The following is a 23,961-nucleotide window of genomic DNA, read 5'->3' on the forward strand; positions in this document are numbered from 1 at the left end:
TCCCTCTGAGCAGGGCCTCAGCTGAGGCAGGAAAAGCACAGCTGGGGAGCCCCGGTGCCCCACAAAGAGAAGGGCCCATAGCACCCAGGGCACCCCTCAGCCCCACAAGATGTGGCCCACCTGGAGCCCCTAGCAGGGCTGTCTCATTTCCATTATCAGAGAAGGGAGATCCTTCGCTATACCTGGAATACGACTGAGACACAAGTCACAAACAGTGCCTGCGTGGGCATGCAGGTTCTCTGGCTGGTTCTCTCTCTAGAAATGTGCCCTCAAAAGGCTGCCCATCGGCCATTCAGAAGCTGCTTATATCTAGTAGGTGCTTATCTCTCTTTGTCCCCGGCCTTCATGTCTTCAGACTGAAGACTTCTGTCCAGATGGATCTGTCCATCTGTTGAAGTTGCCCAACAGCAAGTTTTGAGACAGGATCTTCTGAAACTCTTCCATCAACAGTGATGAAGACAGGCTACTCCTCTGGCTGTGACAGGCAACCCATCATGTCACTGTGCTTGGGTCACCCCTGTATTACCAACATGGGTCAGACCTTTCACCCACCTCCGAACTGGCAAGGTTGTCTTAACTGTAACTTCATCTGCTTGGGTTACTGGCTCTACTGTCTGTAATGCACGGTAGGCAGCCAGTAACTCTTTTCAATCATATTATACCTCTTTTCTGCTCCGGCCAGACCTGAGACCAGAACCCAACTGGGGTTCGAATGGAATTCTAGCACTTCTGTAGGCCCCAGCCTAACTTGTCCTGAGGCACATGGAGATTTAGTTTGGCTGGAAGGGTGCCTGGGCCTGTTTAACAGCTAGTTTTGCTTTCTAGAAGGCCTCTTGTTCTGTTCTTCCCCAGTCCCAGTCCCACTTTTGGCCTTCCTTGGAGTCAGTATGAAGGCCTCAGCCACTGCGCTAAGTGAAGTATAAAGGAACACCAGTATCCCTATATGCCCCAAAATTCTTGCTGCCGCCCTGGCACAGTAGGGATTGGGAATGCTTAAACTTTGCCTGTTATTGCACAGGGTAGTATGTTGGTCTTTCCTGACCAAAATGCACCCAGGAATTTCACCGATAGGCCTGGTCCTCATGCCTTCTGTGGGTTTATGGTCCACCCTTTCTGTTGCAGATAGGTAGTCAACAAATCTACTGCCTTTCCTAATGCCTCCAGTAGGTCAGATGTCAGAATCAAAGCAATTGAAAAAAACTGACTAAGCAAAATTAAGAATTATGTTTCCATGGTAGAAACTGTTTCCTGAACATGCTATTAATTAACCCGCCTACCAAAGAGTCGGTGGAAGTCAGGCAGGAATCAATAAAATTCAACATTTATGAATCGTCTCCTAGGAAAATCTCCATTTGGAAAAATTAACGTCACTCAGTCAGTTTCAGGCGGCGGCTCAGCACCCCTTCCCAAACCATTCCCCGGCCGTTCGTGGCTTTATTCTACCACAGCGGCCACGAATAAACACGGCATTATCGCCACGAGAACCGCAGGAGAGACAAGCCCCCCGGCCGGAGGTTCCCCGGCACGGACAGCAGAATGGCCCCGCCAAGCGGCAGTCACAACGCCCGCCCCGCGGCGCCATCTCACAGCGGGCGGCCACCCCCACCGGGCGCCCCGCAGGAGACGTGGCGACGCGTGGCGGGGGGCGGCACCGCAGAGCGGCAATGCGGGGCGCAGGCGCCTCGCTGCAGAGCCTGCCGGGACTCGTAGTCGGCATTGGGGCCGGCGGTCACCCGCTTCGTTGCCTTTGGGGCTCGGCTCGCCCCTTCTCCTCCGGGCCGGCTCTGCCGCTCCGCCCGTGGTGCTCGGAGGGGCCGATCCGCAGCAACGGGTGCTCGGCAGGCGCCTGTAGTCGCGCCGACGGGACGGCGCCGCGCAGTCACCCGTCGTCCCCGGCGGCGGGAGGGAGTGTCCGGAGGGCCGGGCCGGGCGGCGGGGCCGTAGCGCAGCCGTCGCCGCCCTCGCTTGCCGGTCCGACTGCGGCGGTGCGGGCCCGAAGCGGCTGGGGCAGGTGTGGGGCTCGGGGCGCTGCGGGAGGCCGGGACCCGCGGGGTGGACGCGGAGGTGAGAGCCGGTGGGGTCGGGAAAAGCCGGCAGAGAGTCGAGCTGGCCGCCTAGGCCGCACCGCTGCCGCGGCCCCTCGGTGCCACGCGTGAGGGTGGGCAGAGGCTCCGGGCCGAAGCCGCGATAACCTCGGTCCGTGAGGGTTCCGCAGGCAGCACTGCGGCTAACAGGCCGGGCCGGCACGCCGTATGTTCCTTTTGGCTGCTGCTCGCGCGTTCTTGTGCGCGGTGAGTCACCGGCTGCCCTGCCCGACTGCCTCCGTAGGGTCCGGGTGCCCGGCTCCCACCTGGGGAACCTGTGCGGTGCCGGTGTCAGCGACTGCGGGCTGTGACCGTCCTCCCATCGGGGACCGGCTTTTGTCTGACAGGCGGTGCTGCGGCGTCAGATCAGACACTGGAGGCACCGCTGAAGTGAATTACCCTTGATTTCAGCGATTCATGATATCTCACAAAAAAAAACAACCCAGAAAACAGTTATTTTTTGAAAAGAGAGGGGAAAAAATAGATCAACAATAACAAAAAATCACCCTGCAAAGCAGCATCTGGAAGTGCAGGAGCTGTTGCACCTCAGCATATCTTCAACTCCTCGATTACTACTGTTTTTGTTATTAGTATGAAATAACTGTGGGAGGCTTCTTTCTTCCTATATTTATTTTTGCATATTATGTGCCTCTCTTTGGACTTCAAGAGGATCATTCAATACTTGGTGATTAGACGGACTTGGTGCCCTTCCTTTGGCTCCCGTGAGGCTTTGTGTGCCCTCTGGCACCTCCCTGCAGGCTCTGAATTTTATCCCTGGCCTTCTCTCCCTTTCTAACATAGAATAAACCAATGTCAGAAATGCTTTGAATGAAAGTTTTATACTTCGTGTACTTAGAGAACAAATGGTGTGTTTTTGATTTAGGTCAGCTTCACTTCATCTTTAGTAGGATGCCGTTCTAATTTATCTTCTGCTTTTTTGTGTGCATCTTGTTTTGTTTTTAGCATCTTTTGGTCAAACCTGTATGAGTTCTTGGGCTTTTCAGTCCCCCTTGGTCTCTTACTACATTCAGTAGAATTCTGTATCTATGTCTCAGTTAATGCAGCCTGGGGTGTAACATTTTGTTTGAAGCAGTGGTTGCACTGGGAATGGATCATGACTGTGAATTAGACATAAGGAAAAACTTTCTCAGAGAGTGGTCAGAAACTGAAATGGCTGCCCAGGGAGGTGGTGGAGTTGCCATCCCTGGCAGTGTACAGGAGGTGTCTGGATGAGGAGCTACAAGTTATGGGTTAGTGGCTTGTGGTAGCAATGATGATTGGAGGACAGTTGGGCTAGATGATTATGTACTTTCCAACCTTGTGATTCTGCGATTCTATGAAATAAGTAACTGACTGCTGCTTATTCTGGCAGGCTGCTAACTTGCATGTAACCATCACTGGTGTATGTGACCATTACTCTGCTTCATGCATTTAAGTGAAATAGATATGCATATTATGATTTAAACGTGAGAAGTTTAATAGCATTTGAGATCAGTATTCCTACTACATTCCTACTACGTTGCCCCTTCAGGCTCTTAAGTATATTGTTTTTGTCATTTATTAGCAGGAGTGTCTACTGAAAGGCAAGAAGGGGTTAATCAAGAATGGCATCAAATATGACCTAGCATAAACTCTGAAGCCTGTCTGATTTCTGGATAATGTGTTCTTATCCATGTGAAATTTACCTATCTCCGATCGTAGGTAATCTTACCATTAACTGTCAATTTCAGAGTTAGAGTAATAACCCAAATAACAGTTTTGAGGTATGGTCATGTCATTGAGATTACTGCAAAACACTGAAACAAACACAGTCACTTCCTATTAAACGCAAGTAAAGAAAATGATTAACTTGCTAGCTCAATCTCTAATTCAAATCACTTGCTTCCTGCTTTTGACATGAGCTCTGTGAAATTTTTCGATCAGGTCTGGAGCCATTGTTCACCTCAGTGCATGCACTCCCTTGCCTTTGGGAGCACGGCTTAGGCTGAGGTTTGACTGGTGAGAATCTGTATGGTCACTTCTCAGCTACAGAGTGGCCTTTGGGGGTTGGAACTACATGATCCTTGAGGTCCCTTCCAACCCGGGTAATTCTGTGATTCTGTGATTCTGTATGGCCGTATTTAATAAACCAAATAACTGTTGGGAACTTGATATGATTTGTGCTGCTTCTTAAAGGGGTTATTTTAAGGATAACTAAACGTTGGACACACAGGGTTGGTTATTTTGTGTGTGTGTGTGTGTTTCTTTTTTCCCTCTGTATTTATTTTTTTCCTGCATCCCTTGTTTTGATTTCATAAAAGTATAAATAAAGTTTTTCTTACATGAGGTGAGATTATCAAGTTTCTGCGATCAGCTTCTGGTCTCAGATCAGTAGATGGCAGTACTGCTGTACTTTTTGCCTCTTTGTACACACTTCAGTTTGCTTGTTTCAGAATATTTCTTTTGTGCCTTCAGTTTACTAATACAGAGTGCTCCAGTTTGCAAGAAGGAGAAAAAGTCTCATTTGTTGTTATTTTTTGTTGTTGATTTTAATTATTTTTCTAAGTAATTTTCCCATTTACTTCTGTTTCATTGTGTGGCTATGTTTGAAAAATCTCTGCTGACCATAAAGCAACACTAGAGGAAAGGGGAGAAACAAGTAATTCACTATAGTTGACATTATGTGCATGTGTCTGTTGTCTAAGCAGCCTAACTTGCGGATGTGCAGCACAGCTGGCTGTGTTGAACAGTTTTTCATACAAAGTTAGACGCGTTGAAAACACACCTGTGTAAAAGCAGAAGATCTCACTGTAGCTTTCTGTAAAGATTTATATTCCTAAGAAATTAAACTGAGTTTTCAAGAGCTCTTGGCTTTTAATTGTGTTGGTGGCCTGGAGTGTAAATAATGATTTTTTAAATCACTAAAGTATTAAATCGTTCCACTGTCAGCAGTAACAAGGATTTTTTGAATTTACAGAATCCTGGAATTTCTGGAGCTTTTACCCTTCATCTTCTTTGAGGGAAGTTGGAAACCCTTGCTGGAAATGTTGAGGACTGAATACTGTTGAAGTCTTTGGTTTCCTTATTTTTTTCTTGTTTCCATTCTTCCATGTCTCTTATATACTGCTCACTTTCCAGTATCTCGTATACAGCTATATTCAGGCAGGCCATTTATATTCAAGTGCTAATCCATGTGTGCTGCAGAATTAGTTTCAATTATGTACCATGTTGGATTCTTTTGACATGATGAGCTGTTATGTCCCAATTACATCTGTTATACCTTTTTCCTTGCCTTTTATGTACTTCCTTCTTTCTTAACCACTTAAGAAAAAAAATCATGCAGCACATGCAAACTACTACTGGCTTATGTTGAGAAGTCAGTGTTTAGAGCACTGCTATTTGTGCAGGCTGCAAGGTCAGAACTTCACAATGAGTTTGGTTGTAATGTGGCATTTCTCAGTCCTGTGTTGTGTAGCTTGCTCCGTTTCCCCCTTGAGGCTGCTTAGACAAGTCTGGAAGAGCATCTTGTGGTGGAGGGGACTTGGGAAATAGGAGTAGATGGAAAATGTGAGGAGATGGATGAGCTACAAGAAAAAGACTGTGGGAGCATTTAGGTTTTAGAGTTCTCTCATTGGTCCAGGGATGGGGAGGTAGAAAGGAGAAGAATGAAGAATTGAGGGGGTGGAACAAAATATTGCAGGCCACTGTTGTTGTGGGTTATGTGTGAGAACTGAATTAAGGAGTTTGCTTTTACACCCAACCAAACATAGTAGACAACACACGAGGCTGTGGTGTGTACTTGGGTCAGAGGACCATCGGGAGCTTGCTGTGCTGCTTCCCTTCTGCTGATATTGTTCGGAGGGCATCCAGCTTGTTGAGTACAATGCCTAGCAGTGAATACTCAGAACCATAAGGCCTAAGGCAGGGAAGCAAGTCCTACAACTGTAGGACTCCCCTCTCATGCTGTCTGCTGGCCATGCTGCATTCCTGGATCATTGGTTGTCTCACAGAGTTGGACAGATGAGGAGAGAAAATGTGAAAACAATAGCATTTTTGTTTGTTTGAATTATAACTTTTAAGTTCCTTGTGGAGTTCTTGAAAAGAGATTCCCTGGAACCTTTTCAGTCACTGTAAATGGCCTCAATATTGAACTATGTTATTAGCTGAAATCAAGCAGCAGATCAGCAGAGACTTGATAAAACAAAATGTTTCTAGGAGATTTTGGCCAGTGATTACTTGAACTGCGCAGTGGAAAATTCTTTTGTGATTTACAGTGGGTAGTTGGAAGAAGAATTATTTCAGAAATGCTTTCACGGGAGGGGTAAACTCATTTAACTTGATTAAAATGCAGAATCTTATCAGTATGAACTCTTCTACATTGTGAAGTTTAACAGAAGGCTGTGTGCAGTTCCTTTCTAAAGGATGATAAGGCAGATGTACTAATTTTGTACAGATATCTTGGACCCCACCAATTACTGTCCTGCCCAACCTGCCTAAAGAGTGACTTTTAAGTGAATTAAAGAGTTGTTGTTTTCATCTTTTAATGCTATTTTGTTACTACTTCTTTGCGAGGAAGAGGGAAAATAGTATTTTTGCAAGTGGAATTCTTTTTATATATATGAGTTTTCTTAATCACGTTACCTAATCCTTTTCCTCTTCAAATTGTTAAGGGAGTAAGCTGGCATTCCTCCATAGCTTCTGACATAATGGATATTGTGTAAAATGCCTGAGTGTCTCAAATTTTCCTACATATAATTACTTTATGTAGGATTTTTCTTCTATTAAAATTTCCTAAGGAAAATCTCCTGGAGTGATGTAAGTTGTTGCTTTGCAGCTTACCAGGGTTGGGAGGAATCAGGGCCTCGGCAAGGATGCAAGTATTGCTCTTCTTTACCGTTGCCTTTTCTTCTTCTATAAGTTCATACTTCCATTTTTATTCTTGTTTTAAGTAAACATATAACTACTTTTTTGGAAGTAGTATATTTAAGTCTACGCAAAGGAGCTACAAAGTAATTGCAGCATAACTTGGCCTTCCAAATACAGACACGTTTTTTCATTTACTTTCATTTCTGCCATTAAATAGTCTGATTTTTGGGTGGTGCTGTGTAGAGCCAGGAACTGAACTTGATGATCCTTATGGGTCTCTTCCAACTAGGTATATTCTATGACTCTGTTGTTATCAGAATATTGTGATACTTGGATTTTACAGGAATTGTCTGCACTGGACATCTTATTCAGTGTAGTGTTCCTAACTTTGTGCCTTAATTGATTTCAGTGTATTCATATTTTAAGTAAGTTTCATCTGTTTTAATTTGGGTTCTGTAGGAGGTAATTTAGCTGACCCTAGAGCACTTCTTTAATGCAAACAAGGAAACTGCTTGTTGGCAGACTGCTAGACCTTAGGTCACAGACTCAGGAACTTCTGGGCTGGCTCCTAGCTGTTGGCAGCCATGCTGGTGCTGTTCACAGTGTGTAGCAAAGTGCTTTGGCTCACATATGATGCTGAGGAGCATCTGCTGAAATGCCTAAAGCAGAGTAAGGTAGCTGCAACTTCTTGCTTTATTGTTGTTTGCTGCTGCCGGATCAGGAAAGGCTTTGGTCCTCTCTCTTGCCCTTTGTAATGTTTTGCATCCTTCCCTGCACCAGCTCTGAAAATATCAAGTTCTTGATTGAATTGCTACCACTCAGTAATGCAGCAAAATGCTGCCTGATCATACAAGGGTTTTTTTACACTGGGATGAGGGATTCCACTGAATCCCTCAGAAGTGAGGGAACCACTTCGGAAGTTCTACTCATCTAAACACTGTCAGCATCTATTATAAAATAGTAACAGAGCATGCATGGTAGGATTTTTAGGAAGAGACTTGGAGTCTGACTTATTATTGCCATGCTAAAAGTAAGGATAGAGCGCAGGAGAAGAGAGACAATTACGTACCTGAGATTAGTCTTTTTTTTCCCCCTAGAGTTGGAATTTAAATTACCTGCTCTGTAGGATAAGGTAAATCACTGTGTTGTGGCTCTCATATTTTAGTTGAAAAATCTTTGTCATCTTTCTGAAGGTATTCTTATTTAATATATATATTTTTTTTTCTGACAGGTTTTTGTAGCTGAAGGAAAATGATGGAAGAGAGTGGAATAGAGACAACTCCACCTGGTACACCCCCACCAAGCACAGCAGGATCTACTGCTGTCTCTGCAATGCCTGACTCATCAGGTAAAGAAACTTATTCGGCAAGTTGATCACATTTATTCACGTGTTTTGAAGTATTGCAATTCATCCCAAAACATTGTGTTGCTATCAGTATAATTACAGTGCTCTTCGGGCTAATTTGGATAATTTAAATTATTTTTTAGTCATGGAAGTCTGCTTATCTGGCACATGTTTGACATACAGAATATTTTAAACATATTTTTGTTCGTGAACTTTTTTTTTCTGAAGTTATGCATATACACTTAGGGTTTCTAAGGATATAAGTCCAGCAAAATTGTAACTTACACTGCAGTGCACAACTAGGATATCAACATAGAAAGGAGTTAAAAAACAAATTTACATTCTTGTAGGGGATAGTAGTAAACTCAGATAATCATTTTTTTTTAATACTGTAGGTGGGAAACAAGCCATGTGTGCGTTATATCTGATTCTTTTCAAGAATCTGAATACCAAATATTTCATTTTTTCTGGTACATCTGTTTTGTGTGGTGACCTTCAAATTGCTGTGTGCTTACCCTATGAGGTGTGTAAGGCAATCCACTGCATAGTGGGAAGAAAACATGAGAATGTCTGTTGATATATATTTTTATCCCTTCCAGTCCCTGCAATTCACTGATGTAAGGAAACAAGCTTTATGAGTAATATTTGCCTTAGCCTTGTAGCATTTACTCAACTTGTCTGTGTGTCAGTGACATGTTGTACAAGAGATTTCCTGATGAAAGAGTGGGTGTTCTCTAACACAAAGGGCTTCAACCTGCTCTTGCTTGCTTACTTGCCATGTTTTGCATTGTTGTCTGTGAGGTTGAGTGGATTTATGAATTATGTTATCCAGTTTTAACCAAACTGACCTTCACAAAATGGACATGTGGCCTTGAAATATTCCAATGAAGAGATCACAGATTGATGATAGTGTTAGCAATGTGAATGTCAGTGAGCAGCAAGGAAATGACAGAGCTGATACTTCTGCTCCTCATAAGAGCTATTTGTCAGATCTAGGAAGAAGTTGGCCAGAAAAAAATACAAGAAGACTGTTGGAAACATGGATCTGTGTCTCCCACTGTTAATGATAAACTTTACCCTATAATTATATCCTGTGCCTTTTGATATTAGTGAAGGATAGTATGAAGCCATTGTGGATAAGCAAGGCATTTAAAAATCAAACATTTGTAGCATTATAGAATCACCAAGGTTGGAAAAGACCTCCAAGATCATCCAGTCCACCTACTACCAATGTAACCCCATTAATCACATGTCCAGGCAAATAGGTTAATGCACAGCTACATGGCTTACATAGTACTGTAACTACACTGATTGGAGTCAATATTTTTTTGGAAATTTAGGCAGAACTAAAATTCCTGTTGGAGGGCAAAAAGCGGACAGCTTCAAAACTTGCTTGTAAAGACTAACCAATTCCCTAACAGTATCAGTTAGGTTAAGGCTCAGTATTTCTAAAATGTCTTTTTTTTTTTTTTTTTCCTTCTCAGCTTTATCCAGTCCCCTTGCTACACCAAGTATGTCATCTCCAGCATACTCACCACCTTTGCCAGCTGCAGTGGCTCCGCTTCCTCCTCCTATAATGACTTCAGCTACACCTCCGTTCGTGCCTTCTGCAGCAGTTTCTACTATTGCTCCACCTCTGGCTCCTGCCCCAGCTCCTGTTACCTCTTCAGCTTTTAGTACCTCTCTGCCCCAGTTCTCTGCACCTCCTCCATTCAGCTCTACAACTGTTTCTGGTCCTTCTGTACCTCCCACTGGCCCACCCATTTCAGGATTTTCTCTGTCTTCAACCTATGACATTACCAGAGGTCATGCTGGGCGAGCACCACAAAGCCCACTGATGCCATCATATTCTGCACCTCCAGTCTCAGGTAATGTTCTTTTTATTTTATTTTATTTTTTAACCTTTTTGTTTGTATGCTTTTATATTAATGAGACAGAATGAGGGATCTCTTGTGTGGCTTTTTCCACCACTCTGCTAGAGTTCTGCAAGTTCAAATTCTTAGTATTCCAAGTACTGTAGATGGACATGGCAGAAGGGAGTGTGGCCTTTAGAACACAGGCATGGTCTGGATCAGAGTTCCCTTTTGCTGAGTTCTAGTAGCATCCACACTTACAGAAAAACATTTTTTTGAGAGCTGTGGTTTTTTGCACATTGTTCATGTGAACATGAGCAGAGAATCAAGTTCAGCCATTGTAGCTGTATCTCAGGCTGTAATCTCATGTATAATTTATCTATAGTAAACTGCTCATCCCATGAGGCCAGCTTCTATTTTCTTGTTTCCAGTCACTAAATTACATTAGGACAGCTAAAAATAAACATCTTTCATGTAAATGGTTGCTGTAGTGGCTGAACTGATGTCATGTTTTGCTAGAGGAATGGAAACTTGGCTGTTGACTATCAGGCCATGCCTTTACTTTTGCTGGCGATATCTCTTTTAAGTGGTCTGTATGAAGAAAATGTTTAAAAAGACCAGTCTGTTGGGAAATGTAAAGTAAAAATAACTCTTGATTAAGTCTCGTGTTGGAAAATCATTAAAATAGACCCCTGTTGTAGGGTGAAGGATCATGATGAATTTTTCTTTTTTTATTTCTTTATTTTTTTTTAATCTTCCTTTAAAATACATAAAGCTTTTTGGTTATTTGCTCCTTTTTCTACTGCTACTGATTTCCAGCTCTCAGGGTTAGAAAATTTCCTACCTCTCATTTTATTATGTATGAGAACATTCCTGTTTCTTTGTTCAAAGAGCAACACCCATTTCTCTTTTTCCTCCACAGAGGTCTTCTATTAAAAATCTGAGTACAACAGAAAGCACCACTGTTAAACTAACCTGCTTAGAAAAAGAAAATTGTTTTATTTTACGCATAATATACTGGCATTCTCAGTTCTATTGGTAGACACTGTTGAACTCATTTATAGGTATTGTATCTGCTAACCTTTAACAAGCAGAATTGTTCTGGGGCCTTCAAGAAGTGAAGCAAAACTACCCAGTATTCTTTTCCTCTTCCTGCTCATTTTCCTATTAAACTACTGCAGCAAGCCGTTGCAGTATAACAAATTAAGTACAGAAAACTGAATGAACATTTGTGTTTATTTCTCCTTACTAGGTGTTCTGGCAGATCCTATTACTCAACAAGCATCTTTCTCATCACCCTTGGCTTCTGGAACGGGAAGTGGTTCTTCAATCACTTTTCCTGAGGAGCATGAAGACCCCAGAGCATCTACTGCCCAGAGTGGAGCACCTGCTGGAGGCCTGTGGGGGTTTATAAAGGTAAGTTAGTTGTTTGTTTTTAACTTGTTACACTACACAAGGAATTGTGACTTACTGACGGTAGTAACGTGTATGTAGGTCAGAGAATGAGGAATTGTTAATTATGGTTAAGCCATAATATTCTCAGTGTGTCAGCGCTCTTGTTTTTTAAAGATCAGATAGAATCTGGGAGGCAAATAAGTAATGACTGCAGAAATACATCCTAAAGAACTAGCATCATAGTTGCTACAGTTATCCTTATTTCTATTCTGTAAATAGTCTTATGCTGTTTTTTTTCCCAAGTGTTTTTAACAAACCATTTACCTTTCTTGCAGATTTCCTTCAAATTAGACAGTGCTTAAAAGAATCTAAAACTGACAAATTGATGGATTGGAATAGAGTGAGACTGTTTCAGTTCCCTGAATCTGTCTAAGATGGCAGTCTTACAGAAAAGTTCTGAGACTGGTTGTATATGGTGCATTATAAACAAAGTTTGATACTAATGTAATCACTAAACTTCGCAGTATGAGTACTTGCCTGATTGATCAATTCAGGTTAGTACCTGAATTTTCAAGAGATTCATATTTGCAGTCCGCCAATATGGAAGATTCTCCATCTCTTTGGATTTCTGTTGACTTAGCATTGACTTGATAGAAATTCCAAATCTAATTGCGTTATTGTTCACATAAAAAATGTGGATTATTTCTCCCTGCTTTGTGATAGACCTGTGACCGTAAAGGCAGTCTGCTCAGGCAGAAACAACTCCAGCTTTTCAGAAACCTGATGATCTTCAGGGGCTGTATATTATAGTTATTAGTTAGGCAGCCAGGCTGGAAGTATTTGGATAAGTACTGCTTGACCCCAGACCTAGAACGTGTTACTGCAGATCTTTCTGAGGATCTCATAGCCTTCCCTCAGTTCTTAGTAAAACAACGGTCAAGCTTTTAAACTATGAGGGAACTAAGGAGAAATATTTCTGGTCTTGTCCTTAAAGGCACCCTGTGGGTGAGTGAGAAATCGCAAGAGCTTACGCATTAGTAGAAGGGCGCTACCATTCAGAAAAGTTGCTGGGGTTGTGCGTATTGACAGGGAAGCAGCCACTGTGGGCTCTGGTTCCAAAACTTTTATGCTAGCACAAGTAATTGTTTAATTTTCTTTACCAAATTCTCTAATCAGACTTAGTGTTCTGCTCAGTGATGAGAAAGGCACAGAAACTCAATAGTGAACTATTTCATTGTGTGATGTGAGGAAGTTAATCATTATTAGTCATTCTGTAATATCTCAGTAGATGTAGGATTGTGATTTTTTTCTCTCTCTGTTAAGCTTGCAACAGAGGAATAGAATTCATATTTATGGGAAAGAAGCCTTGCTGAGCAGAAATTATTCTGGGATAATTAATTCCAGAATCAGAGAAGTTTTAATAAAAATATTGTCAAAGAGAATGCATGCACAGTGTTACCACGTGTAATGCTTGATTGTAGTGAAGCAAATGTAATCATATGCAGTTTATGTTAGACTTAAGGGAGTCGGCCTACCAAAGAAATTTTATAAAAGGTTTCAATAAATTAGTTTTCAGGCTTTATCTCTGAGTTATTCAGCAGTTGTATCTTTCTTTCACCCTGTGATCTTATCTGGCTTTAAATAAACTTGTGAAGAGATGAAGACAATCATCAAGACTATTTGCAAGACACAGTGTAGTGTATGTATTTATATTTAATCAGCTTCAAAGTCTGTCAGCAGCTCCACCTATGATTTGGCTGGAGAGCACAGAGCATTTTTTCCAGTATTGTTTAGAATCTATTTATAAGCTTTCAGCTTAATTGCCCTAGAAGTATTTTTTTTAGTAATGGACCATTCAAAAATAGATCCTATTGTCTTTAGGAAGGGTAGTAAAGAGACTGTTTGGCATAAGTTAGCAAAACCTAAATCTAGCTGTGTGGTCTTACCACATCTGTAGGTGGCTTTGGAAACCTACAATCTTAGTAAATGCTCAGGGATTCTGGTCCCAGAACAGGACTAGATCAAGTGTGTTGCCCCTTACTGCTGTTGAAGATGCTTCTTTTTAAGTCATCTGAATAATGCACTAAAGAGGATGGTAAAGATGATATCAGCTGTATGTTGTACCCACAGTGCTGTGCAGTGATAGTTTTATTCTATAGCATTATATGCTGATGAGTGAGATACAGCGGTTGTTAAAAAAGGTAAATGTGATAAGAAAATGACAAGACAACATTTGAAGAGATTTGTTTGTTTTTTTAATTATAACATGGAAGTCTGTCTGTTTAAATGTAGGGTGTAGCGGAGAATCCCATGGTAAAGTCTGTTCTTGATAAAACCAAACATTCTGTGGAGTCCATGATCACAACACTGGATCCTGGCATGGTTCCATATATCAGTAAGTATTTGTGACAAACCATTACATAATACATGTAAATAGTAGGTTAATTTAATAGCTTGTTGCTTATGCATTTGAAGATCCTGTATGCTAATTCAAAGACAGAATATTGTATAGGTTTCTCAAGTGTATTGTCCAGTGAACCACTTTCTCTGAAGGCTGTTTTCTTTTCATCTTCATGTTCATTTGGCTTCAGTATTTCACTGTAGTTCATTTACTGGCATAGTAATGCCTTTTTAATACAAATTGTGAGTGATAAGGAAATAAAAATAAATTAAAAAAAAACATTGAAGCAGCATTCTGTGTAATCTCTTTGTTCCATACTTTTTTCTCCCACTGTGTCTCTATTTAAGTGCAATGTACTTTAAATTAAAGTACATTCTGTGCTTCAGTCTTCTTGCATTACCTATTTTAACTTTGGTAAAATTGCGCATTAAATTAAAACAAGATGGGCAGACTCAGGGAGGTAAAATAAAGGTATTTATATGACTGTAGAGGCTTTCTTCCGATTTTGACCTGTTTTACTTCTCAAGCTGCAATTTCAAACAAATTTCAGATTCCTCATCCAAAGCCTGGAAGTGCCAGAGCCTCTGGATGAAGTACTTAGGAATATTTTCACGTTTACAAATACTATTACAGTAATCTCTTACTGGAAAACCACTGAACTGTTTCACTGGTTCATTGCAAATATCTTAGTCTCTGTGGCAAGTGCATGGAATGGAATTTTTCTGTCTGCATAGTAAATGTTTTGTCACATTACAAGCATAAAAATCAATATTTTTATAATGAAAATTGACAAGGATTTTTTTAATTTTCTGTGGAACTGATGTTTCAGTTTATAGCACAAAAGATGCAGTCCAATTTCCTGTACAGGGACTACATTTTAACTTGATGTGGCAGTTCTATTTCTGAATCAATGCAATTCTTACATTTTAGGTTTTAGTGTTTTTGTATTGCTATGCATGGCAGAGTCAGTCATGAGCTATTTCATTTAATGCTTTAATACCTTTACTTCCTTTCTGTAGTATCTGTGTTGAATAAGGATATACTTTGGTATGTGATGATCATAATCTAAATTACACTTGTATGGAGCCTTAAAAGCCTGTCAGCAGATTTTGTGTCCTGAGGGCATGCAAATAGGATGAATTTCAGCAAAAGCAGCTTTACTTAGATTGATCTCTTTGAAGAAGAAATCAGTGAAAAAATAGATCGTTTATGATTGATCAATGAGGTGTCTTCTGAGCCTTGTCTTCTCCATGCTGAAGAGTCACTGCTTGTTCACCTTCCCCTGTGGGAGAGATACCCCAGACCTTGAAGCATTTGTGTTGGACCAGTAGTTCAACTAGCCCAGTATTCTGTTTTAGCAGAAGCTACAGGAGATGCTATTTAATAAATGACCATAGAGTTGGTGACTTACTGTAGTCTGTTCCCTTTGGACTTAATTTTATCATTCACAGCTAATGGACTAAATATGAAAAGAGGAAGGTGAGCAACAAGAAAATGTTTAAATTTGCAGTCCAAGCACTACTAGGAAATAATGTGATCGTTTGCTTAAAAGATTACAAAATTTGGCAGTCATTCTCTGGATTCTATTAACAGAATCTGTGTGCTTGGTTGCTTTTGTAGGAAAGAATTCCCACATCACACTGACATTTCTTACTGCTTCCCAAATCATCTTTAGAAATGAACACTTTGAGTTATTCTGTTAAATCGTTAGCTGTCACTGAAGGTTCCCATTTTTTTTTTTTTTTAATTTCAGGGTACTGAACATCTCTAAGTTCCTATTGTCTGTTTGCTTGTTTGTTTAATCCATAAATCTCTTAGCTCATCATCCTACTCTTCCTAATTTGTTTGCTTAATAAAATAAATTCTGTGTGGTGTATGAGAAAGAGAACACCAGGTGAGGCATATGCTTCAGATTTAGAATGTATTTGAAATAGAGACATACATATGTACACTAAGTATGTGTGGGTTTTGTTGTTGTTGTTTTTTTTTTTTAAGAAACTGGTGGAGAACTGGACATTGTGGTTACTTCTAATAAAGAAGTAAAAGTTGCAGCAATTAGAGATGCCTTTCAAGAAGTCTTTGGGATGGCTGTTGTTACTGGAGAGGCTGCACAGTCTAACATCGCACCCCAGCCTGTGGGCTATGCTGCTGGTTTAAAAGTAAGTTAATGTGTAATAATGCTGAAGTACCTCCAATGAAAAGTGAGACTGTAGAAACATTCACCTTAAATAATCTGACTTTCCTTAAAGGGAGATCAGCTTTTAAGGTAAGCAAACCTCCGCTTTCTGTTATCATTGGATCTTGTGAAGTGTCTTGCTGAAATAAGTTTTCATTTCTTGCTATAAATAAATTTATAGCAAATGAAGAATAGTTTTGTCCACTTCTAATCTCATTGGTTGCCTCCTTATTTGTTCAGCAGATGAAAGTTAGCTTGATCAACACTTGCCACAGGAGTCTTCCCAAACAGATAATAATGAGGATAATTAAGAATAATGATCTTAAAAGATGAAAATTCACTGTGCAGAAAGGGTTAGCAGAGAGTGTTTCATGAGATTTGAACATAGCCTGAATATAAATATATGCAAGGTGTGTACGTGGAACCACCTCCTGACCAATAACCGGAAATACTGCAAAAAACAATTTAGGGTCCTGTTTCTTAAATATAAGAAAATTGTTTGTTTATTAATAATGAAGTAATTTCTCTTAACTGATGCGGCATTCTTCACAACGGAGCTAAGCTGTATGTTTTTTCTGCCTGTTTGTCTACTGCTGTGTAATGGTAGTTTTTTCATTGCAGCCTCAGAGTGTTTTTTTTTTTCAGTGCTGTTTTATTTTTCCAAATCTCTCATATTTTAACTTGAAAAATACATTCAGTTGTTCTTTGCATTTGTCTGCAAGTTTTGTGCTGTGCTTTGCAGGGGGCCCAAGAAAGGATAGACAGCTTACGTCGGACAGGAGTGATACATGAAAAACAGCCTGCTGTGTCAGTGGAAAGCTTCATTGAGGAATTGCTTCCTGACAAGTGAGAACTTTAAATGTATTCCTGTGAGAGGAGGAAAGAAAGTAGAATGTTCTTTATAGACTTGCAAGTGCCACTGAGGAGCTATTACCAGTACCATTTTCAGCAGAAGACAGGAGAGTCTGCGTATTCATGCTTTGTCAGATCTTATTTTGGTGGTGGTGTTCAGCTTTTTGTCCATTCATCTTGAGAGCTGAGTAGACAAAATCCTTGTCTATTTCTTTCATACTACAAAAGTTCAGAGCTGGCAATATTAACTTTTTTTTTTTTTTTTTGACATTTTTTTATTGAATAGTTTTGCAATTAGCCTCCAAAACATTAAACAGTTGTGGTTTTTTCTGTTTTTTTTTTTCTTTTTCCATCTTTGCATTTTTCTTCAAGCGGTGGAGTCTTGATTCATTTGTTTTGCTTCATTTTTAAAGTTACTTTTAGTATCCTTAGTGGAGAATAGATAGTGAAGTTTCTAAAGTAAATAGAATTAGGAAGTGCATTCATTTTTGTTCAGTGTTCACTTCCACCTAGTCCAGTTGAGATGTTTTATCATGTACACGAAGGAGTAACTCTGACAACCAGATTTCTTTTTCAGAATAACTGCTGTTCTTTTCCTTTGAATTTTACTCCTTATTTATTCCTTAGCCAGAGATCTTTTTAAATTTGTTTTTAAGACATTCAACATGAATAAGCTGTCTTTCATAGTTGGAAGTAGGAGTAGTGCTCTATCAAAAGTGCAATATTTTACTTTCTAAATCTTCTGTGATTCTTGGCAATGCTTTTGTGTTTTTGCTTTCCCTGGAGTGTTTCTTCTCTGGCATCTCAACTGTACAAATGTTTTGGGAATTGTATACAATGAGTCAGTGATGTATTGCTCTTAGTTTTGTTTGGATCTTATCAGTGTTGTCAGTTTGTTGATAGGGAGAAATGATTCAATGTTTTGCAAGCTCGATACAGAAGCATTTTGGGTACTGTTTCAGTAACCACTACTGTTTGTTTTTTTTTGAGTGATGCCAAACTGTTCCTGTGACTAAATTGCATAAATGGTCATAGTAAGGTTAGACATGCCACAGCAATCTTCTCTATATACAACATGAATGAGAATTCAGGTTTTTAATTGCTAGGGAAGGTTATATTAATAAGGAGCACTCTTGAAAGAATTGTGTCAGAAACGCCCCCACTCCCCCTGCTTTCTTGTTGTCATAAGTATTTCTCATTTACATACATGGACTGTAATTACATATGAATAAAAATGCTTTATATTAATTTTGCTTTTAAATTACAACATCTTAATGAAACTTTATTGCAAATAACCACATAGTGGAGTTTATAAAATGGCTGAGTTGTAATTTGAGTATTAACACGCTTTTCAACTGAGCGATATTCAGTACTCAAAAGTGAAATAACTGGCATATTATTACAGGTGGTTTGACATTGGATGTCTGATCATTGAGGATCCAGTTCATGGAATTCATTTGGAAGCTTTTACCCAAGCAACACCAGTTCCTCTACAATATGTACAGCAGGTGAGTTTTCAGATTTATTTATTTTTTTAAACCAATGGTAGATGAACAGTTCAGACTTAAGACTTCAGTTTTAAATACATTTGTGATGTCAGTTCTTACTGTTGCTCCACTCGAATCTTTCAGTTTATGAAATGAAGATAAAACATGCCTCGTAGTCATGTGTATGTACTACCCAAAGTGATTATTCTTTTGTGGCAAAGTAATCTTTCTTTGAGAGCCTCGTCTGCAGTATTTGGCATATGGAAGTATTAGTTTTACTTTTCCATTAATCAAAAAAGTATTCTGAAAAGAAATAAACTGATAGGAAATAATAGCAAAAAAAATTATCCAAGAAGAAACAGGCCCTCGAGAATGGAATATAATTTTATCACTGTTCTGTTTCCATCTCTCTGCCTCAGTGACTAAAAATAAACCTTACCAATCTTTAAATAGGTAAAATAAGGATACTCTCACTTTCTCAGATGAGAAGGGAAAGCTTTGCAGCTCAAATGATGCACTAAACAAGTGCACCGGGTGCTTGAGGTAAGCGCTCTTATCCATCCAAAGATGTGCTTTCCTTTTCTTAACTTACTTCATGTAAGTTTTGGAGTTTCATCTGACCTCAGCAAAATTATGTGATAGTGAAGTGTCTGTGTGCATACAGACACGTTTTACCAACTCAACTGAAGTAGCTAACATTCCATTTAGGCATGAGCTGAGGTCACTCAGGTTGTAGTAAGCGTTTGTAATAACCTGGGTATTATGTAGTTAATTAGCAGCAAACTGATAGCCTACTGTTTTGGCTAGTGCTCCTAAAGCTCATCCCTAATAGGTAATTCTCTATAACTGTTCACAAGCCTAATGCTACTGTGAACAGACACTCATACCTAAGAGGCAAGTCAGATGTCCTGTTCTGACTGTGCTATTCTGACAAAGGTTTGAATTTTCGGAAATGTAGAGACTGAAATCTTGGAAGGTTCTGCTTCATCCTGTTGAAAACAGCGTAGCACTGAATAATTCTTAAGCACTGCTGGTAGCTTTTTTTCATGAGATAACTTAGATTTCCTGGGCTTGGACTGGGAATGACTCCAAACTTTGCCCACTACATGTTGCCTGGCAGCAGATATGAGCCATACATTAGTTCTGAAATTTATTTTCATTGATTCTGTGCAGAATTTAAAAAAATAAAGCAAAAAAATAAATAAATAAATAAAAAATCACACCTGTTTGGTGTTTGATGCACTTGGGGGCTGTTTGGAGAAAACAAATAGCAGTTATCCTTTTTTGTTTGCTTGGTAATACCAAATTCAGCAGAGTGATTATTTGATTGGTTTTAGTTCTTATTTTTCAGGGCTCTTAGAACTATGAAAAGCTGATGCGTGACAGCAAAAGAAATACTGCACTATTTAGTTTTCCATAATGTTCTCAGAAAGGGTATAGAAAGACATGAAGCTTCAGAAGAATTACTAATTAGGCAAATACAGCTTCACTGAGGGAAAAGCTATCTATTATCACTATCTGAAAATATCTATTCTATATTTTCACTATCTGAAAATAAGCACAGCTATGTGAAGTTACTGCGTAAATTGTCACAGTGTCTACAGATCACTGATATGAACTAAGCTGTTTTTTAACATAGAGCACAAAGCTGACCTTTGCTTTTGTCTTGTAGAATATTTTTTGTTATTTAAAAGCAGTTGTTAATAGCTTAACTTTTAGAGTATTTTTTTCATAGAGTGACAGAACGATTTGGGTTGGAAAGGACCTTAAAGCCCACCCCATCCCAACTGAATGCCATGGGCAGGGCACCCCCCACCAGCTCATCTGCCCAAGGCCCCATCCAGCCTGGCCTTGAGCACCTCTAGGGATGAGGCACCACAGCTTCTCTGGGCAGCTGTGCCAGGGCCTCACTGTCCTCTGAATATGTAATCTAAATCTCCCCTTTTTTAGTATAAAACCATTCTGCCTTGTCGTGCCAGACTATGAGACTATATAGAACTCAATGTTCCTTTTTATAAACCCCCTTCAAATACTTGAAGGTCACATCAGGTCTCCTCAGAGCCTTCTCCTCTCCAGGCTGAACAAGCCCAGCTCTGTCTTGACAGGAGAAGTGCTCCAGCCTTCTGATCATCCTCATGGCCTCTTCTGGACTCTCTCTAACAACTCCACATTTTTCTTTTGCTGGGATTCCCAGGCCTGTACCTTAAGACTTGTAATAGCAAGACTAGCAAAAATTTGTAATTAAATTAATTGTGATGTGTGGCAAATCATTGGCCTTTTGATTTTTTTGCCTGCAGCAGATGTGTTTATTACCTTTATTCCTGTTACACATCTGGAATCAGTGTTTCTCTCAGGAAACTTGTATAAATCCAGTCCAATATCTTTAAATAAAATTTAAATCACAAAGCAGGAAAAAAGCAATCACAGTCATTATATAGTTGTATTTCTGACTATGAACAGAGGAGAAACATTCTTTAGATGATAAATGTTGTTTGTTTTTTTTTTTTTTTAATTTAATAATACTCAGTACGGCCTTGCTGAAGCTGGAAGGCTTCTGCTCATTGTTATATGTGAGGGGTGGCCAGAGGTCGGTGCCTGGTATGAGCATGAGAAGAGTGAAATGCAGTGATGCTTACAGCACTGTTTTTCTTCTGCATCCAGCATCAGGGAATTAGAGAATGTGCTCCCTCAGTGATCTCACGTGTATAGCTCTGTACTCATTTACTGCCAGACTCAGTTGTCTCCTTACTGATCTCTTCTGAGGGGACAATCTTGGGAGGGTAACAGTTACCTTTTAAAAGAAATACATAGCTATTGATTCTATTTGTTGGATTCTTCAAAAAAGAAAAATATTTAGGACTAATGACAGAATTTCTTTTATTATCTTGAATATGCTATTTTAGCTTTGAACTGTTCGGATGACATTTGGGTTGTGGTACATACATCTCAAAAGTCTAATTGCTGTTCTGAATGATAGGGCAGTATCAGTATCTGATATTCTTTTATTTGCCATGTAACCCTGCTGACCTGAGAAGGATTGCTTCTGAAAGTTGGTAGTTGGGAAGACAGAGACAAAACTTCTGATTTCATACCCTTTCAATAACCACTGTCTCAAAACGTTATGCAGGCTAAGAGCCTCACGCCTCAGGACTACAATCTGAGATGGTCAGGCCTGTTGGTGACAGTGGGTGAAGTGATTGAGAAGAATCTACTGAACGTCAACAGGACTGATTGGCACGTGGTGTTCACTGGCATGTCCCGCCGGCAGATGATCTACAGCGCAGCCAAGGCTCTGGCAGGGATGTACAAACAACATTTGCCACCTCGGACCATTTGAAAGAAGATTGACCCATGACAATAAAGAATACTGGTTATAATTCTGGAATTGTAAAAGTTAGATAGTCTGATTCTAAGTGGGGATACAGCACAGGTTTATAATCTACTTGTAAACTGTATATTTTACTTTTTGAGAAGTGAAGGTGGTTTCCAGTAGTGGAAATGAGTAATTCCGATTTTTAATAACTGTGTGATTTCCAATATGGTTCATAAAAAAGGAAATCAGAGCAAACGTATTTATAGCTGTGATAATGGCATTACAGTTTATAAAGTGGAATGTGCTATTACTTGACACCTTAATAGGCATTTGCTGCAATGTTTAGTATTTCAGTTACTCGGTAACTTTTTTCAAAGATGGGGATTGTTGTTTAGCTACTTTTCGTATGTTAGTGATATGAACATGTTGACAGCGTAACGTGTATGTTTTCTGTGCATTTCAGAGTAGGGAGGCAAATTCTGTACTGGATGTTCCTTAAGGCCTGTGCTGAAGTGGTACTTCACACCATTTGGTATATGTAAGTAAGTTCTCAGGACTGAAGCTGAGTAGTTTTAATAAACGTAACAGTAAATTGCTGAAGGAGAGCACAGGTCTATGACGAAGTAGTTGAAGTCTGGACTAATGAATTTTTGAAATATAATTTACCAAAGTGCATCTTTTTTTCTTTCTTTTTTTTTCCCCTCATTCTTTTTTTCTTTTATGTATATCTTTTCTATAGCAGAGACACAGTTCATCTCCAGTTAAAACACTAGGCAGATTTATTGTTGCTTCCATGGCTTTTAGATCAGAAACTATATAGACACGAAATTATTTCAGCATAGCATTTCGACAACAGAGTTTACTACACTGTTTCCAAACCTCAAATTTTATATGTAATTATTTAGTTTCCCTGTTAAGTTACAATTGTCAACGATTTGATCTGGAAAATGGTGGGATGTAAATCACTTGCTTTGCTATCTTGCATTCTCTATACATTTGTAAGTCTTAAATGCATTATTGATGTAATGGGCCGTTTTTTATAAAAGTTTCTGGTCTTGTCTGATTTTTTTCATGGCTACGAATATCTTCTGTCCATGCTCACACAATCTGAAGTCTTTATTCAGAAATATGGAAGTAATTGTGAAGAAAATATTTTATTAATGATACTTTTTTTAAGAAGCAAAGAATAAATAAATACTTTGTTTGCCTTAAGCAGTTTTTCAGTTGTATTCTTCTGCTTTGACTTTTCTTAGATGCTTTCAGAGGACATTTTCATGCATAATATAATGTTAAGGCAGCTAATATTTGTACTCAGTGCAGGCATGTCTATTTCCAGATATTATGTTTTGCCTTAATTGGCTCACTCAGTAAATTAATGGAATAAATTTTCCTAGAGGACTGTATCTATTTCAAAGGTGATTATTATTTTTTTGTGTGTTGCTGATCACAGAATCACAGAATTGTAGGGGTTGGAAGGGACCTCTAGAGATCATCAAGTCCAACCCCCCTGCCAAAGCAGGCTCCCTACACCATGTCACACAGCTCGGCGTCCAGGCGGGTCTTGAATATCTCCAGAGAAGGAGACTCCACCACCCCCCTGGGCAGCCTGTTCCAGTGCTCCGTCACCCTCACCATAAAGAAGTTCTTGTGCACATTCACGTGGAACTTCCTATGCTCCAGTTTCTGGCCGTTTCCCCTTGTCCTGTCTCCACACACTGCTGGAAAGAGCCTGGCCTCGCCACTCTGCCCCCCACACCTCAGATATTTGTAGACCTGGATCAGGTCCCCTCTCAGTCTTCTTTTCTCAAGGCTAAACAGACCCAGTTCACTCAGCCTTTCTTCACAGGGTAGATGCTCCATTGATCACTGGATCACTTGAGTGTCCTGGACTTGAATTAAAATTTAAACTGGAGAGGAATTCATTTTCCTTCTCTGTTGCCTGTTCATGTTTAAGAAATAACATCCCCAAATACAGACCAAGACATTCAAAATAAGTAATGTTGTAGAAAGAACATAGTTTGGTCTGATGTCCTTCTGTTGTAGCTCCTACCTCACTGCAGTCAAGCAGGAAGCAGACAGGTGAGCTGTGAGAGATTGTCTTCATCTTCTAGGTAAGCCAAAACACAGCAGTGACTGCGCGCTCCACTATGGTGGAGGCACAGTTTGTTTTTGCTGCACATCTTTATAATGATTTTGCAGTTTGTTTCACT

At 39.9% G+C, this 23,961-nt stretch overlaps 1 protein-coding gene across 3 annotated transcripts; it reads left to right on the plus strand.

Annotated features, from left to right (window-relative positions):
• Positions 1–1,927: 1,927 nt before the first annotated feature.
• PRRC1 (proline rich coiled-coil 1) lies at positions 1,928–22,963 on the plus strand. 3 transcript variants are annotated; one of them, XM_015849707.3, is made up of 9 exons: positions 1,928–2,064; positions 8,161–8,277; positions 9,759–10,142; positions 11,380–11,543; positions 13,815–13,917; positions 15,919–16,082; positions 16,842–16,945; positions 18,357–18,459; positions 21,566–22,963. In XM_015849707.3, exons 2-9 carry the CDS (start codon positions 8,181–8,183, stop codon positions 21,773–21,775), a joined length of 1,329 nt encoding a protein of 442 aa, XP_015705193.1. In that variant the 5' UTR covers positions 1,928–2,064; positions 8,161–8,180; the 3' UTR covers positions 21,776–22,963. The 3 variants fall into 3 exon arrangements, with proteins under 3 accessions (XP_015705193.1, XP_015705194.1, XP_085385315.1); XM_015849708.3 differs by having other exon boundaries at positions 1,928–2,011; XM_085529189.1 differs by lacking the exon at positions 1,928–2,064 and adding an exon at positions 3,649–3,785.
• The last annotated feature ends 998 nt before the right edge of the window (positions 22,964–23,961 follow it).

Source organism: Coturnix japonica, chromosome Z, assembly GCF_054131305.1.
Source record: "Coturnix japonica strain WE chromosome Z, WE-NBRP24, whole genome shotgun sequence".
Lineage (NCBI taxonomy): Eukaryota > Metazoa > Chordata > Aves > Galliformes > Phasianidae > Coturnix > Coturnix japonica.

Bases quoted from the DNA above. Each gene is read 5' to 3' on its own strand.
- PRRC1 (XM_015849707.3), top strand. From the start codon at position 8,181: ATGATGGAAGAGAGTGGAATAGAGACAACTCCACCTGGTACACCCCCA. The intron at 8,278-9,758 runs GTAAAGAAACTT...TTTCCTTCTCAG, and splicing joins TGCAATGCCTGACTCATCAG to CTTTATCCAGTCCCCTTGCT. The intron at 18,460-21,565 runs GTGAGTTTTCAG...AACGTTATGCAG, and splicing joins CTCTACAATATGTACAGCAG to GCTAAGAGCCTCACGCCTCA.